Source organism: Vigna unguiculata, chromosome 7, assembly GCF_004118075.2.
Source record: "Vigna unguiculata cultivar IT97K-499-35 chromosome 7, ASM411807v1, whole genome shotgun sequence".
Classification (NCBI taxonomy): domain Eukaryota; kingdom Viridiplantae; phylum Streptophyta; class Magnoliopsida; order Fabales; family Fabaceae; genus Vigna; species Vigna unguiculata.
Genome location: NC_040285.1, coordinates 30100692 through 30119167, shown reverse-complemented (window position 1 = coordinate 30119167; position 18476 = coordinate 30100692). Strand labels below are relative to the sequence as shown.

General features: G+C 32.0%; 1 protein-coding gene across 1 annotated transcript; it reads left to right on the top strand.

The window, feature by feature from the left end:
- Positions 1-6847: 6847 nt before the first annotated feature.
- LOC114191938 (non-lysosomal glucosylceramidase) lies at positions 6848-17902 on the top strand. The gene is made up of 18 exons (XM_028081393.1): positions 6848-7348; positions 7952-8062; positions 8240-8296; positions 8429-8505; positions 8646-8745; positions 9420-9493; positions 10203-10312; positions 10392-10495; positions 11125-11178; positions 11293-11348; positions 11440-11478; positions 13575-13716; positions 13846-14030; positions 14814-14881; positions 15045-15117; positions 15602-15663; positions 15788-16997; positions 17378-17902. Exons 1-18 carry the CDS (start codon positions 7268-7270, stop codon positions 17637-17639), a joined length of 2865 nt encoding a protein of 954 aa, XP_027937194.1. The 5' UTR covers positions 6848-7267; the 3' UTR covers positions 17640-17902.
- Positions 17903-18476: the final 574 nt, after the last annotated feature.

Genomic DNA, 18476 nt, shown 5'->3' with positions numbered 1-18476 from the left:
TTTATTTTATATATTTATTACAATATAGTTAAAGTGGATTAACATGACTCATTAATTTATAAGAGTACAATCAAAATATTAATCAATTTTACTAAACATTATTGTAAATATGATTGTTAAAAATCAAAGTGTCAATTTACATAATTTAATGTGACAAACAAATAAATCAAACATTCAAACTACTCAAACATTATTATTTTAGTATTTAAAAAATATCAAATTGTCAACTATCATAACTAAAAGTAATAAATAATTATAATAAAATACTTGTGAAAAATGATAAAAAACTAATAAAGACTTGTTGGTGGCTTGTGCACTAAAGTTTCTCAATTTTATGAACACTAATACTATTAAGAAAATGGAAAATGATATTTTAACCCACTTTTTTTGATCCACTTTTAATCCATCACTCTCATCATCCTTAGATCATCTATTTTAATTTTTTGTATTGATGTGATGTGATAATCTAAGAGTGATAAAAACGATGGGTTAAAAATGGATAAAAAAGTGGGTTAAAGTATAATTATCCTAAGAAAATAATATAAAGCAAAATACCGAAAAACTCTTCGTCATGAACCATTGTGTTTGTTGTGTATTTTCTTATACTTTGTATTTATAGATAAAAGAGAGTAACGAATAATAAATTTAATTAAAATAAAATAAAATGTAAATATTTATCCATAAATTAATAGTACATAAAAAATTTGTAATGAATAATTTATTTATTAAATTATATTAAATATTTCTCACATATTCTTTGAAATTTATCTCAGTTAATTCTAATCACTATGAAATAAAAAAAATAAAGAAAAATCAATGATTAGTCTAGTAAAAGTTTTAGTTTGGAAGTTAAAGTTTGTATTAGTTGTTTTATATATATATATATATATATATATATATATATATATATATATATATATATATATATATATATATATATATATATATATATATATATATATATATATATATATATATATATATATATATATATATATATATATATATATATATATATATATATATATATATATATATATATATATATATAACGACGGAACTATTAAATGACAGGGGCAGTTATGGTTCCTCAAAATTTTTGAAATTTATTTTTTTATATATATTTATTTATTTTTTAAAATTATATTTATATATTATTTATATTAAGTTTATATTATAAAAAATTATAATAAAAGATAAAATAAAAAGTTTAATGGAGACATTGATTTATAAAAGAAATTAAAGTTTTTTTTTCTAGCTATAAGAACTTTCTATAATGTAAATTATCATGAAAATGTATGAAAAGAAATAAATACAAAAGAGATAGATTAAAAAACAAAAATTGAAATATACATTTTGGGATGATCTCTCACATATCAAGGTTAGTATCTTATCATAATTTATATATGTTAAATTTATAATTCTTTTTAGGATGTTTCTCCCAAATTAAGTTTATTCCAAATGAGTATAAACCCTAATTTTGATTTTAGGGATTATTTTATGAAATTTGTATGAACCTTAATTATAATTTTTTCCAAATTATTATAACCCTTAATTATGAAATTTAGGGATTTTATGTTTTCTGCTACCTATGGTAAAATTTTTTAAAGTTTTGAATTTATATAGTGTTGCTTATTTAATTAAAGTTGTATGAATTTTGTTATGTTTTGCATTGTGATATTTGTGATTTGTGAATACAAATTTTTTTTTTCTAAATAGGTGAGAGGTGAGAGGTGATAAATTTATATTAGAAAGATTATGATATAGAGTAATAGAATTAATTCTTTTTTTGGAAAGAGGAAGGTTTGTGATAAAGATGAAAAAAAAAGCATCTACATTAACTAAACTTAAGAAATTTCATGAGAACCAAGAATTCAACACAATGAAAAACAAATCTCTAAATTTTCTAGGGTTACATATAATGAATTTAAAAATTTATTAGAACATGATTCGGGAAAAAAACGTCCTCAAATTTGACAATACCCGCCAAATCAAATTGATGAGGTACGAAAGACTTATCAAAATGGTATTCATAGTTTATATCATGATATAATAGCATGATATAATATCGAATGATAGTCATATTTTTTTGAATTATACTATTATGTGTGTTTGTTTTAAGCCGAAGAAATGAAGAGAAAAAATGAAAAAAAAAATTATATATAACAAATTTAATTTGGCACCTCTAAATTTTTTGTCAAGTTCTGCATATATATATATATATATATATAACATGATATTAAATATTAATAATGATTCTATATAACTTGATAATGAGATGAAATCAACAAATAAAAAATTTCACTAAATTGAATAATTTTAATACTATCTTAAATAGTAAATTTTAAATCTAATTTAATTTTAAAAAATCAGTTTCTAAAATCAAATTTCCATCTACTTAAATATAATAAAATGGTCTTATTATTAGTCTTATCTTATACTAAGATTTTTAAATTGTGCATATATACACACGTATATCTATGAAATAAGAATCAACTTTATTTTTATGGTCTTGACTCGACAAGTAAATCTTATCATTTTAGTATATACATGAATACGGGTTTGGAATTTATTTAAATTTTTACTGTCACAACTTTCTTCATTTATATCGACATATTTATTTATTTAAGACCTTGTAGTCTTCATTAGGAAGTCCACGAGCAAAATAAATTTCTATTGAGCAGCACCACCAACCACGGCTATTAAAGAGAAGAAAATAACAGAATATAACAATTTTAAAAAGTATAAATATTTTACCTTTTAATTTTAAAATTCGTTACCTAGAGCGTACTTAATAAGTTAAATTAAAGATTCTAAACTATTTTTATCTCTATATCTCAGTTTAGATCTCATTTGAGTGAAACAGAAATTGCGAAGTTCTATTAGAATAACACTTCATTAGTTTAAAAATTTAAGTACTATTTTTCTTTATGAATTATGTTGTTGGTAAGGATTATTGATAATTTAATTTATATAGAGAAATAAAAAAATTACAGGAGGAATTAATTTCAATACCACTTAAAGTAATGATTTGTTGATATTAGTTTAAATTATATATTACCTATAATAAATAAGTTTCATAAAATATTTGTTACGATAGTTATCCACGTTGAATTGGAGGGTCTGATTCGGGAATTAATTCCATTGGATCCAAATTTTCCAAAAAATTGAATTGGGATTTAATCATTGATTGACTAAAAAAACATGTTTTTCTAGCTATAACTGTTTATTTTAAAGAGATCAGTAATTGTCAAGAGAATTTATTGTTAAGATTTATTTGTATGAAACATCTCATTATTGACAAATATATTTTTATCATTAATATTTACCGGTTATTTCAACAACTAACTTTAGTTTTTTTTTTTTTTTTTTTTAACTTTTAATCACTTTTGCAATTTTATTAAACATAGCCTAATAACATAAATCAGACTAAAAAAGAGTTTATATGCTCACCCAATATTGGCTTTTTTTTTGTAGTTTAGGGTCTATTGAAACTTGAATTTTTAAAAATGGATCCATCAATTTTTTTTTTTGCCAAAGTAGGTCAAGTTGTCAAGAAGGGTAACAACATCAGAGGCAATATTTTTATCTCCCTTACCGATTTTTTTTTTTTTTTTTAAATGTGATGTCGTTATGTAGTGCACCGGTTTGTTTGAAACGAAAAAGTGAAGTCGTCCTCACACATGAGGACTTCACTTTTTCAATTTTTTTTTCGTAATAAATAAATTTTGATTATTTTTTAGGATTTAGAAGAATAATAAGTAAAAAAATATTAATAGAATAGAAATAACCATTACATTAATATATTTTAACATTAATTAATAATTAAAATACAACATTTAAGTTAGTAGAAAATCATCCATGTCCTCCAGTTTCACATGGAGGTCGTCTTCTGGGTCTGGTTGGTCGTGTTGGTGGTTGTTCTTAGTGTGGTTCATTGTGATCTTCATCTTCATGTTGATGACTTTGAGAAAATTGGGGATGGTGAATCGTTGTTTGGAAAGTTTGAGAAGGCATTGGCGGAGGATGGAATGGCATTGATGAAGAAGATCCTGGATAATAGGCGAATGGTGGTGTCATGGTTGAAGTGTCAAACATTTGTGATGGACCAGCACCATAACATGACTGATGCGGGAAGAAACCGTACGAGGAAGGGACATGTTGGAATTGGGTGTTTGATGGGTTGCCAAACTGAGGGTATGGATGTCCAAACATTTTACTGTGACCCATACACGATTGCCCAAAAAATTGTTGGGGATGGTTCTTGTGACATATCATACTGTAAAATAAATAGCAAGGTCATTCTCATGAATAAGTACGCATGATAAAGAGATGTACGACATTGTAGTAAAACTGACCTCATCATCGGAAGATTCCGTATTTGGAGATATATAGCGGATAATGTGGTTTATATACCATTGCAGGTAGGGTGTTTCATCACGCAAATGGTCGTTTCCACTAAATGATGTACCTTGAATGAGCCGATTTTGTTGATCATTCCAAATTGCAATCTAACGGTGATGATGTGCCACCCAATCTCTTTCATTTCTCCCCCTCAAGTCATCCCTGTGGACTTGATCGAGGTTAATCGGGTCAGGCGGGATGTTCTGTCTTAAACCAAATTGACGCATGACCCTATCCGCCTGATGGAATTCGACTGTCGCGAAGCAAATTATAGGAACTGTTGCTCTAGCCACTATAGGGATGTCAACCACAATCAACCGACGAACTTCGTTTTGAATATAAGGCCTTCACAAGAACTAAAAAAATTTGTAGACATTAGTTTCAAATTTAGAAAAATAAATGATTACGTAACTTAATTATTACCTGTCTTGTACGAATTTGATCAAATTTCAAGCGAAATTCACTAACTGATAAAGAACCATCATTTCTCCGATCTGCTTGGTTCATCCACCTAAAAAGTGTATGAATTTGAAGTAAGTTAAATTACAAGGAAAGCAACATTTGAAAGGACCGCAACATGGTTTGTTGAGAGAGGGGTTAAGGCAAACTCCATGTTACGAGTAGGCCACCAGTATCCTGAGGAAATTAATGCTATTATTAGAAAAAATCAACAACAAGTGAGAATGTGTCAAGTCTGTCGATACTCAAGAGAAAATAATGAATTTGAAGTTCAAGAGATGTTTTCTCCACATGATCACCGCCTACCAATGTCTTTTACAGTTAGATTAAATGATTGGTGGTGTGATTGTGGTCACTTTCAAGCTCTTCGACTGCCTTGTCATCACGTAATAGCTGTGTGCTCTTTCTCCCATGTAGATCTAACCTCATATATCCATCCAGTTTATAGCCTCTACAACATCAACAAAGCATATGAAATACAATTGCATCCGATTAAGAATAAAGAATATTGGTTCACTTACACCATACCAAATTTCATTCCAAACCCAAACATGCGTCGTAGGGTACGGGGAAGACCACCAACTAATAGAATCCAGAATGAAATGGATCAACCAAATCCCAACAGACGAAGTAAATGTTCATATTGTAGAAATGAAGGACATCATAGAGGAAATTGTCCTTATCGTCAGTAATTTATTGTTTTATCCAATTTTAGTTTATTTTTATTATGTAATTTTATATTATCTAATATATTTTATGAAGTTAATTTATTGTAGGAATAAAAATAATTACAAATACAATCAATATAATTTGTATATCTAACCAAATTTGAAAAAGAAATTTAAAAATTCAAAAAATATCGATAACTCTTCAGTTTAAAAAAAATAACGAAAATTGAAAAATTAAAAAATTAAATTTTTTTTTATCAAAACTGAAAAATAAAAAAATAAGCAAAACCGTTAAATTAAAAAAAAAATTGAAATATTTAAAAAATAAAATAAGAAAAAAAATAACAAATAATTAAAACTGAAAAGTTGAAAAAATAAAATAAAAGTGAAGTCGTCATGTTACATGACTTCTCTATTAAATAGAAGTCGTTATTTGACGCAACGACATTAATTTAAAAAAAAAAAAAGCGAAATCGACCTAGTGGAGGACGACTTCATCCCGGAAGTCGTCCTTCCAGATAACAACTTGACCTAATTTAAAAAAAATATCAACTGACCCTATTTTATAATTTTCTGGTCAAAAGGATTTTAAAATACAAAAAAACTCCGATATCACTCTCACTTAAATAATTTAATTTTATAAAGTACTCAGAATACAATTTAAATTTATGATGTTATTAAATAATATTAACTATGTTCTATTTTATTGTTTATATAAAAGACACGAAAGAATACAATTTATACATGCAAGATTTATTATAAAAATAACATTTATAATAATATATTAATACTCGTCAAAAGTTAAAATACGAGAATGATAACAAATTGTAAAATATGGTTGGCGTTCTCTCCTGGCGAAAAAAAAAAGAGCGTAACAAACAACTCCATTTGACCACTTCCGTGTGTGGATTGAAATAATCACTTTAGAGAGTGGTGCGAGTTTTTGGTGACGCTAAACGCAATTTTTCACGTTGGAACGGTGTCAAACTGCGTCAAGAACGTGTGTCCAAACAGTGTGCATATTATTTTATTTATGTAATTTAAGCAGTTAGTAAATGATAATTTATTTATACAAAAATATTTAAATAATTAAAGAAGAAAAATACGAAAAAGTATAGTCTTGGAGACCGACATCAAGGTGGACCGTTATAAAAAAAAGTGATGAAGTGAAAGAGACCCGCAAATGACAACGGTGATTTACACTTCAATCCAAACGAAAGTTGTTCACCACCAAATACATATACACACTTTTACTTTACGAACACAAATTTTCAATCATAATTATTATGAGAGAGAAAAATAAAAAACAATTAAAGAGTGGCCACCAGAACAGAAGCCTGTTATTTTTCCATTCAAACTTTTTTTTGTTCTCTCTCTTCCTCCCCACTAGCGATCCGAGTTAGATTTTAAGGAGCGAGTCGCGGACTCGGCTGCACAAGCGGCGTTTCCTCCTCTGGCCACGCATCATTCGCTCTGTTGCGCTGCGCTTAAATCCGAAACGAATCTGCTGAAACAATCACGTGATATTCGATAATTAGTTTTTTTCCGATCAATCACGAGATATTCGATCTCATTCGTAACTGTTTCACTCCAACTTCAAGCACTCACACACGCTCTTTTCTTTTTCTTTTTATCTGCGCTTTGTGAGCGCGATCTTGGAGAACTAAGCGTGCGTTTGTTTCTTTTTCTCGTTTGATCTCTCTCGTTGTTCCGAGAGAGTTGTGTGTTGTGAAAGCATGGTTAGCGGCAACATTTTTCATTGTAGAAAGAATTCGTGGCCTACGGAGGAGTATATCAGTAAATCTACTCTGCAGCTGGTATATAATTTTTTTCTTTGTTATTTTTGGAATATCGGATTCTTATGAAGTTTATTGACATGACAGCGATTTGCTTTTGTTGATAATTCAATTCAGTTTGGAAATTCGATGACGTATTTTTTTGTTGTCTTTATTAAGTTGCTCTCCGACTTTGGTGAATCAGCGTTCTGCCTTCTGATGGCGCCGCGCTTTTGTGATATCTGAAAAACTTGTGTTTGCCTGTGACTTTAATTTTAAAGTCTGAATGTTTGTGTTTTCTTGGCGGAAAACACGAACGATCTACTCGTTGCAGTTAGCCGAAGGAAGGAAATTAAAAGAATGCTATTCCTTAGCTGGTCGAAATGGTTGCGAATTTGTTTTTTTTGTTGATTACTGAATTCATTTGAAAATTTGGTGTTGTTTTTATTTATTTATTAAGTTTCTCTTTGTTGTTTTTGTGAATTGGCGTCCTGGTTTCGTGATGATGCTTTATCTGGAAATTTGACTTTAGCGTGTGATTTTTCTTAATAGTAGTTGATTACACGGTGCTACGTTCACATGTCATTGATATTGATAGTTGATTTTATTTAAATGTAATCCGTGTCCCTGACATGGTTTTTGCAGTTTGATTATGATAGTTCTGCTCCCCCTGAGCAAGCTTGGAGAAGGAGATTGAACAGCCATGCCAATCTTCTTAAAGAATTTAGAGTAACTTTTATGGAAGCCATAAAAATGGCAAGTGTTTTTCCTCTCTCCCTCTCTCTTTCCCAAAACTACAACTAATAACGTGGACTCATTGGTTTAGTGCACGGAATTCCTTTGCATATTCTTATTTATGTATAGATGGTTTTATTAGTATTTTGCATCTCGCTCTATCTCACCTGATTGTCTATTGTGTTTTAAAATTCCCAGGTTCGATTAGGGATACGTATTTGGTCATATGTTAGGGAAGAGGCTTCTCATGGGAGGGTAAATTTCAAATTCTATGTTCTTTGGGTCATTCATTGATGTTTAATTTTGTGTGGTGGGTACATTATACATTATACGAGTAGGTTGAAACTTACGATTCCAAACTTTTTTTTGTTTGTCTGATTTCTGCAGAAAGCACCTATTGATCCTTTCACCCGCGAGAGTTGCAAGCCATCTGCATCTCAAGGAGTTCCACTTGGTGGGATGGGGTATGATTTGTTCCAATTGAAAGCTACCAACTAATAATCCTGAATACCATTATTTACAAGCGGGTTTATCCATTTGGCCTTTAGAACAAACAAATTTCTTTCTTCTTGTATTGATTTGAACGTCATTTATTCCTAAACAGGAGTGGCAGCATATCAAGAGGGTTTAGAGGCGAGTTCCGACAATGGCAAATTATTCCTAGCTTATGTGAAGCGTCACCAGTTATGGCCAATCAGTTCTCTGTAAGTCTTCCTGTTCTTCTGCTTATTATTGATGTGCTATATTCTTCTCTAATTGTATGGCATCAATTTGTGGATTTATTTCCCTGACTGTCACTTATGTGCTCAGCATGTACCTTTCTTGAAATGAATTATTTAAAATTATATTGCATTCCCTTAACAGAATAAGGATAATAGGTGGAATGTATATTAAAATATAAATACAAGATTTTTGGAGTGGAATGGTTAGTTAGTCACTGAGTTGGTCAGTGAGGTTGGTAGACAGTTATATTGAGGGTTGGAGGTAGATATACTGAAGTTGTTTAGGATCACAAATTAATGTTTCTGTGCAATCAAATGGATTTTGGAGTCAAGGTGCTTTTGTGCAAAAGGAAATTTAGTTAATCAATATGATTGGTGTTTTGTATTTGAGCTTTTTAATTCTATCAGTATCAATTGCTCTCTACTTGATGAGATAGACCCCTAGTTTTGTCTAGACAAGAGAAAAAAAAGTTATGAACATGGTTTGTAGTTTCACTAGTTGTTACTTTGTATGAATTTTAGTTCAAAGGTAATGTTAGAGCCTTCTAGTAAAACATCTGGCTTTCCCTTTTAACCAGAATGATCTTTATTGTTTGTGACCATTCTGAACTGTGGTTTATAATACATATTATATGGTTTATTTACTCATGTTGCAGATTTTTATAAGTAGAGAGGGAGGAAACAAAAATTTTTCATCAGTTTTGGCTCCTGGCCAGCATGAAGGTTTAGGGTAAGGTGGCATGTGTGGAAGTTTGTAAAACAATGTTTCATGACTATGAGTGTTGCAAACATATTTAGCATTTTTATAAATTCATTTTTTTGTTACAATTTGCTTGTATTTATATCTTAACTATCTAGTAATAAGAGAATACTAATCAGTGATAATAGAAAATACCATTGGTACCGTTAAACCCAATCAGTCCCTACATATAAATATAACTATCTGATGTTTACTTGGATGATAATGATTTGATAAGTTAATACCCATTATTTGCAACAAAAATTCTCTTATTTTGACCGTCTGAGGTTTCACAGGTGTCCTATTATTGTCTTGCTGACCTTTTTATTGCTTACATGAACTTATGTATGTAAAAAAACTAGTTTTGCAGAATATTTCCATCTTCATTTTTTAGAAAAGCTTCTGATGATGAAAATAATTGATAGGGTTAGCACAATATATGTTTGGTTTCTAACTATTACATAGAGGCATAACACAATATTCTACCAAGCTTTGACTAATATACTTCTAACTGCTACCCATTTAGCACTCTAGAGTAGATTGACAACATCAACCCAGTTGCAAAAATATTACTCTTCCGATCTTGCAATTAGTTTGATTTGAATTTTGGATTCTGCTTAACATTTGTTTTTTTGGGTGCTTTTCATGTATCTCTAGATACACATACATGTACTCAAATTCATCTTTATTTGTTTTCCAGATCTAGTAAGAAACCTGATGATCAGGGCATATCATCATGGGGATGGAATCTAAATGGGCAGCACTCAACCTACCATGCTTTGTTTCCAAGAGCTTGGACAGTTTATGATGGTATGGTCATTTATATTAATTGGTTCTTTGTTAAATGTGTATGATCCTTTTTAATTAATTACTACTTTCTTATTCTCAGGTGAGCCAGACCCAGAACTAAAAATATCTTGTCGGCAGATATCCCCATTCATACCACATAATTATAGAGAAAGCAGTCTACCTGCTGCTGTTTTTGTTTATACGGTGTGTAATTTTATTATTGTTACTTATATTTGTATGTAAGAGAATGAAAGGGTCAGTTTCCTTGCACTATTGTTTGAGATTTTTTGTTTTCCTTTTAATTGACATATTGTATTATATACTAAATACAAACTAGTTGCTGCACTTTAGCTTCTTAGAGAAAAAGTTTTAGTTGCATTTTTCTTAGTTTACATTAGTGTAAAATCTACTATTGTGTCCCCTTGTATGAAATGGCATTTCACCTGTTTATGTTTGGTCCTCTCATGAAAAATTGGATTAGATGCATTGTATAAGGCTGTTTGATTGTTGCAAATTACCTTCACTTTGACTTTGACTCTTTTCATCCCTTAAGATGTTTGAGAAGTCCTTTTTCCATATGAGCTGTTGAATTGGGCGATGTTCCACCCTGGTAAATCCTTTTGGATGCCAATTTCCCTCTGGTTATTTGAGCTATCATGCTTAACGGAGTTCCATTAAGCAAAGTGGGTGAAGAACTTAATATTCCATACATTTTCCGTATTGTATATTATTTTAATATTATCATATGTATCCATGTTTAATTTCTGTATTATGAGGTGTGAAGTAATATATATTCTCAGGTTTATTAAAAATTTTACTTGTTTGTTTTGTAGTTGGTGAACACAGGAAAGGAAAGAGCTAAAGTCAGCCTTTTATTTACTTGGGCGGTAAGATTTTATTTTCCTGAAATGTTGTCTTCACTTGTCACAAAAATATGTTTGGGTAGGGGTTACAGAGATTGGGCCATTGAAAAAATAACCATCAATATTAATCTTCTGCAGAATTCCATTGGTGGAAGCTCACACCTGTCTGGAGATCATGTGAATGAACCATTCCAGTAAGTTTTTTCTTTAATCGCGATATGTGTTCTTCAAAATAGAGTAGGCCTTAAACAATATTTTAACTCCTTTTTCATTTTTCATTTATAGAGCTGAAGATGGAGTCTCCGGTGTACTTCTATATCACAAGCAAGTTATCAAACCTTATAGATATATTTGACGGTTGGTTTGATTTCTCTTTATTGTTTACATGGGAGTGGTTGATAAGGCAATGACATAAAGTTTCTGAATAGTCTAAAGGTGCTCTAGCTTATATTTATAAACAATCTCTTTTAAACAGTTTAATGAGCCTGTTGTTCAACATATTTCCTACAAACTGCTTTACCATTATCAATCATCTTAAGGGTCATATGAGCTTGTTAATCCTTCCGTATTACCAATTGATTTTTTCCCAACATTGTAAAACTTACAAAAATAATTTTCCCATCTCTCTTGATTATCTTGATCCATTGACCAAATTCTTCATCTTTATACATGTTAATATCTTAAGTAATCCAAATCTCTTGATCAAATTTTTCTATTTTTTTAAGCTTTTAAATTTCCCATTTTCCCCTCGAGATCTCAGTAAAACTCCTCTAAAGTTTTGGACTGTTCATCACCCCAAATTTTCTGTTTCAATTTTTAGCTTTCTGATACGTTATTCAATATTGCATCATTATTGGATCGAAGCAAGGCTTTAAACACACTTTTATTTCTTGAACGCTTCCATCACCAAGTTCTTTCTCTATGTTCCCAATTTTTCAATCTTCCCAATTTTCTAAGACATTCGATCTCAAATGATGTTGTTTGCCCTTCCGTCGTGATTCTCAACTACGTTTCTCCCACAGTTTCTTCTTCCAAAGAAATATTCATACCCTATGAGCTTCTGCTCTTAGATTTGTAACTTGTATGGTTGTGTTTATGGTTTTTAAAATGAATATTAAGGATCAAGGCCCTACATTATGCAGTGAAACTAACAATGACAATCTGAGACTCACCTTGCATAACCCGCAACCTGCACGGGCCAACAACAGGTTGGCCCACATAACCCACATTACTTAAACTTTTAAAATCCAACAACAACACATTGTGTGTGTTTCTTGCTCATTTGTGTTTTTTCTCCAATCCATCCCACTCATTTGCATTTATAAAATTTATTATTTCTATTAATTTAATTAAATAAAAATAGTTATTAAAATTCTTATGCGGACTGTGGGTCAAACATTATGTGGGATGGGCTGACCGCATTGCCATCTTTATCGAAACTCTCTTCAGGAATCACCTTGTAATTCTTGCAAGCTTTTTTATTGTATCAGAGCTCCATGCAGCGAAGAAATTTCTGCGGTGTCTAGTACCATGCCTTTTCTGCAACCCATTTATTTTCTTAAAGACAGATGATACTTGAAAAATGTGTCCATTAGCCCATGATCAACACAACTATCAAAACCAAAATGTGCTGAAATCAGCAACATATGAAAAGAAGAAAAATTGGCCACTTCCACTTACCCCAAAATCCTCGGATACTCAGCTTGAATTCTATAGACCCTTGCTTATATGATTCCCTTGTCATAAGGTGCTCTTTAAAGTTGACATTCTTTTCTTGATTCTTATTGGTCCTTTTTCCGTTAAAGGTTCTTTTTTTTTTTTTCTTTTTGGAGACCTATTCTAAATCTTCGTGCTCTTTTCTTATAAAATCTTCGTGTAAAAAGGAGGTGTATTGGGTGAGTCTCCCGTGGAAAATGGCAACAATTGCGCTTTCTTGAGTATTATTCCAAGTATAGAGTTCTGGTTATTACTTTTTTATAGAAAAAAAACCTCATTATAAAATATATGGAGAAAGTACAACAGCGGGAACTGTGCTGGTGAGGTGAGTTAACTGCTTACCTCCAAATTAGATGAAAATGAAAACACTATTCTGAAATAGATTATTTTTACTTTGGTCTATCATTCTGGTTTGGGATTTTTCCATGAACTTGTAAAAATGAACTAAGAAAATTTAATTGTTTATTGCTACCAATTTCCATTAATTTGAAATAATATTTTTTCATTGACAGTACTTGATTTCTACAATTAAGTTTACAATTTCACTATTCTGGTTTGACATATTTGCATGCACGTAGGTATAAGTAACATGTTTGTGTGGGTCGGTATGTATGTAATTGTAAATTGTAATTAGGGTCTCTTCTCCTAAACTTCTCTGTAAATGAGGATTTTGGTGTATATATTAAGGCCGTTCCAATATACAGGACAGCAAAAGGAAATCCTCCTGTTACTTTTTCCATAGCTGCATGTGAAACGCAGAATGTTAGTGTTTCTGTTTTGCCGAGTTTTGGGCTGTCTGAAGGAAGTAGCATAACCGCAAAAGGCATGTGGAGTAAAATGGTGAAGGTACTGGTTACCCCTCTTTTTGGGGATTTCTAAATGATATTTATAGTTTTCCACAAGGTTCTTCCAAATATTTTTGGTATGGAAAGTATGTAGAATTGGTTCTAATTGAAATTATTATATCTTTTTAAGGATGGTCAATTTGACCAGGAGAATTTCAATTCTGGTCCTAGCATGCCCTCATCACTTGGAGAGACACTATGTGCTGCTGTTGCAGCTACAGCTTGGGTTGAACCCCATGGAAAGTGCACCGTTGCATTCAGTCTTGCATGGTCATCTCCAAAAGTAAAGTTCGTGAAAGGTTGCACTTTCAACAGGTAATCAATGTTACGATAGAATATTAGGTAGTTAATATTTATCCTTGACCAAGGTCTCTATATATTAAATAATAGTTGTATGCTTGCACCTGCCTGTACGAGTGAGGTTGTTCATGATATGATTTAACTAGCTTCAACTTTGTTACATGAGCTGCATTTTAGATTTAGAAAAATTTGAATGATACTTTTAGTTATTGGTAAATCAGATCTGCCTTTGAGTAGCTAAGCTTAGATGAAGATTTTTTAAATCTCTCTCACTCGGTTCCAACAGAATCTTGTGATTTAAACAGGTGGTGGATACTAAATTGGGCAAACCAATTTCTCATATAATTAATTAGGGAGGCCATTTTGCTTTAAAAGCTACGCTTTTCAATTGTCTGCTGTTTTTTTTTTAATGGTATATCAAATTCTTGGTTTACTTTAGAGGCATATATGTATGGTAAAATTGACCATTGTATCTCTTGATATTGTATTCTTATTTTTTCTTCTATGAAGGTATTCTTGCTTGCCTGCTCTTAATTATTATTACAAATGACTATCTTGATTTGTTATCTTGTATTACATGATCCCATTGAAATGTGATTATCCTAAATAGAGTTTTACTTAGGCTCCAAATGAATAGTGTCACTCCTGCTTTATCTGTGACAGCATAAACTTTTTAATTCTTATTTTTTTTTGGAAGAGATTGTGCCTGTTGTTGCCAAACATGCAGCCTACGTACAACCCAATATCTTTTGTATAATTATATTTTATTGTTAAATTTGCTTGATTCTTTTACCGCAGGAGATATACAAAATTTTATGGGACTTCTGAGAAAGCGGCAGTGGACTTGGCCCATGATGCTTTGACAAGTATGTTGTATGGTTTGATTATTGATATTCTTCAGGCCTGTGCTTTACTTGCATTGGTTGTATATAATCACATTTCAAAACAGAAAAAATATACAAATGTTTCTGATTGATGGTTCCATCTGTGACATATAAAAACCTTATTAGATTTTTGAATTCTAAACAGATTACAGCCGGTGGGAAGAAGAGATTGAGAAATGGCAGAATCCTATTCTCAAGGACGAGACACTACCAGAATGGTAATTCTCAAATTTAACTTCTATAATATTTTAATCATGAAGTATCACTGAATTTTTTGTTTCTTTGCTTGTTATGGGTCAATTCCAGATTATTATTATTTTACGATCAAATGTAGGAAGCTTTTATAGTCTTGGTGTCCACTAAATTAGCCCGAGCAAAACTTGGGTTTTTTCAGTTGATGTTTGGCAGCTTACTTTTGTGCAAGGTTTTAGACTTAAAAAACTTCACTTTGTTCTAGAAATTAGTTTCCTTTGTTCAAAGGTTGGGTTTATGGGACCTTAAGTCAGAGGTATTCAGTCACAATTTCATCTAGTAAAACGTAGTGTTACTTCTGTTTTCAAGTAAAGACTGATTGATCATGTATGCTCTTGTGTAATCTCTTTTGTCTTCCTCTACCTTGACTTGTGAAGCTGTCCTATCTTTTTGTGGCTTATATTGTTCCAGGAGAAGATATATTATTGTATTTGTTATTTATTTTTACAGGTACAAATTTACATTATTTAATGAACTCTACTTTCTTGTTGCCGGAGGAACAATTTGGATTGGTATGTATATTAGCACATTGTACTGTGGTTTTATTTTTTATTAATGTTTGGGTTTTTCATTGGAGATGCCTATTGTCATTTAATTCTTAATAAGATCTTTAAAACTGCTTAATCTTTCTGCCAGACTCTCCTTTGCTATCTTCAAGTATGCGGAATGGCCAAGATCGAGCAAGGGAGTTGGAAAATGCAGTTGTCAAAGGAACTGAAGATAAAATAAATGGCAGAAAAAGGACGGTTGTGGACCGCACAACAGATAGTACCTATGAATCTACCGCTACTACAGGAAATAATTGTGTGGATGAAAATCTATATGGACATGATAATGATGATGATGTTGGAAGGTTCTTGTACTTGGAAGGGGTGGAGTATATCATGTGGTGCACGTATGACGTGCACTTCTACGCATCATTTGCTCTTCTTGAGCTCTTTCCTAGGATTGAATTAAATATACAGCGTGACTTTGCTAGAGCTGTCTTGTGTGAAGATGGAAGAAGAGTAAAGTTTCTGGCAGAGGGAAACTGGGGAATTCGCAAGGTTTATGGGGCAGTGCCACATGATCTGGGGACACACGATCCGTGGAATGAAATGAATGCCTATAACATCCATGATACTAGCAAGTGGAAGGACCTGAACCCAAAATTTGTTCTTCAGGTGTATCGAGATTTTTCTGCAACAGGTGATTTGCAGTTTGGAATTGATGTGTGGCCTGCTGTCCGGGCTGCAATGGAGTACATGGACCAATTTGACAGAGATGGCGATGGTCTTATTGAGAATGATGGCTTCCCTGATCAAACGTATGATACATGGACAGTCCATGGTGTGAGCACATACTGCGGATGTCTTTGGCTTGCTGCTCTACAAGCTGCCGCAGCAATGGCCCTTGAACTGGGAGACAGAGATTTTGCAGAAATCTGCAAAAGGAAGTTTTTGAAGGCTAAGCCAGCATTTGAAGAAAAACTGTGGAATGGTTCATATTTTAACTACGACAGTGGATCAAGTAGTAACAGTAAATCCATTCAAGCAGATCAATTGGCTGGGCAATGGTATACTGCATCCTCAGGGCTTCCCTCCCTTTTTGAGGATTCCAAAATAAAAAGTGCTCTCCGGAAGGTTTATGATTTCAATGTAATGAAAGTTAAAGGAGGTAGGATGGGTGCTGTAAATGGCATGCATCCCAACGGTAAGGTTGATGATACCTGTATGCAGTCTCGTGAAGTATGGACAGGTGTGACCTATGGTGTTGCTGCCACAATGATACTTGCTGGAATGGAAGAAGAGGCTTTCACAACAGCCGAGGGAATATTTCTAGCGGGCTGGTCAGAAGATGGATATGGGTAAAACTTCTTATGCCCATAATTTTTTTTATAACCTGCATCCTCTCTTTTCGTGTCTATGAAGTAAGGATAGGATTTTCTGATGCGTAAATAAAAATAAAGAAATGTATTTTATCACTAAAAGTACATCAAATTGAGAAGTGTACTTCGTGCGTATTTTACTTGTATGATCTATATACGTTAATATTAACTTACAAATTAGTGTTCACTCCGGACACAGGAGAGTATCAATTGTTCTATGATAATTATTTTATTTCTTGATAAAAATCACATATTCCGTAAGTTATTTAGATGTTTAAATGTGGCAGATCTAAATTGTGTGCATCGATTATTTCTCCATTAGAAAATTCATTCATTCATTCCCCTTTATCCCATGTCAGGTACTGGTTTCAGACTCCGGAGGCATGGACAATGGATGGGCACTACCGGTCCCTCATGTACATGAGACCCCTGGCTATTTGGGGCATGCAATATGCCATGAATCGGCCCAAGGCAATTCTTGAGCCCCCTAAAATCAATATCATGGACAGAATCCACTTGTCTCCTGTTATTGGCGGATTCTCTCATAATGAAACAGGTGTGAGAAAGATTGCAACAAAAGCAAGATGTTTTAGCAATTCTGTGTTTAATTGTGCTTGCTGATCTACAACATGTAAGAACATAATTTTTGTATAGGTAACTGTCACACAATTCCTACCCAACCCTCTCCTAGAGAAGCTGTAATAATGGCGGTCAAGGCCTGAGGGTAATATTTTAGAAATAAGCAGAGTTCGTTGTAACTTAGCCCATTAGTTTAGGCAACGCAAGTCACACTTCATTGTAACTGTTGTACTGTACATTATCATTTATTTGATCCCTCAAGATATAATTTACCACAGTCCAATTTCTAAAATGTTTTTCTTAAATCATTGTCATCAATAATGTTAAATATATGGTTATGGTTTACAGGAGGATAAATATATGCTGCGGGATGTTATACGCATACACAATTGCTTTATGGTAAGCCGCAATTGAAGGTGGTGACTAACCCGATACAATTTTTTAAATTTTATAAATGAAAATACGATTCTTGTATTTGACAATTAAAATAATATCAACTTTCAGCTAAATACAGCATTAGTGATATTGTTGAAAATTGCATTTTACTAATATTACTTACCGCATTCTTCTCAGTTCGATGGCTAACTCAGGACTGACTACACTTCGATTTTCAATATCTTGCAATTGAATGTATGCATTTAAAGAGCTTGTTCCTCCTACCCATCCTCAATTGCCTTTCGTCAAATATCAGACAGCTATCAACTCTCAATTGGTCGGCTCAAGCTCGTGCCTCTTCGGTGGTCTGTCAGGACCTTCTAGCTGATGCTTATATTTTTCTTCCTTCCTGACTTTTATTTCACATTTATAAAAATTAAATAAGTGCACTTCAATGGGAATATCCTACACAATTTGGCAGTGAAGTGGTAGACATTCTTTGAT

Bases quoted from the DNA above. Each gene is read 5' to 3' on its own strand.
- LOC114191938 (XM_028081393.1), top strand. From the start codon at position 7,268: ATGGTTAGCGGCAACATTTTTCATTGTAGAAAGAATTCGTGGCCTACG. The intron at 11,179-11,292 runs GTAAGATTTTAT...AATCTTCTGCAG, and splicing joins GCCTTTTATTTACTTGGGCG to AATTCCATTGGTGGAAGCTC. The intron at 11,349-11,439 runs GTAAGTTTTTTC...TTTCATTTATAG, and splicing joins CATGTGAATGAACCATTCCA to AGCTGAAGATGGAGTCTCCG.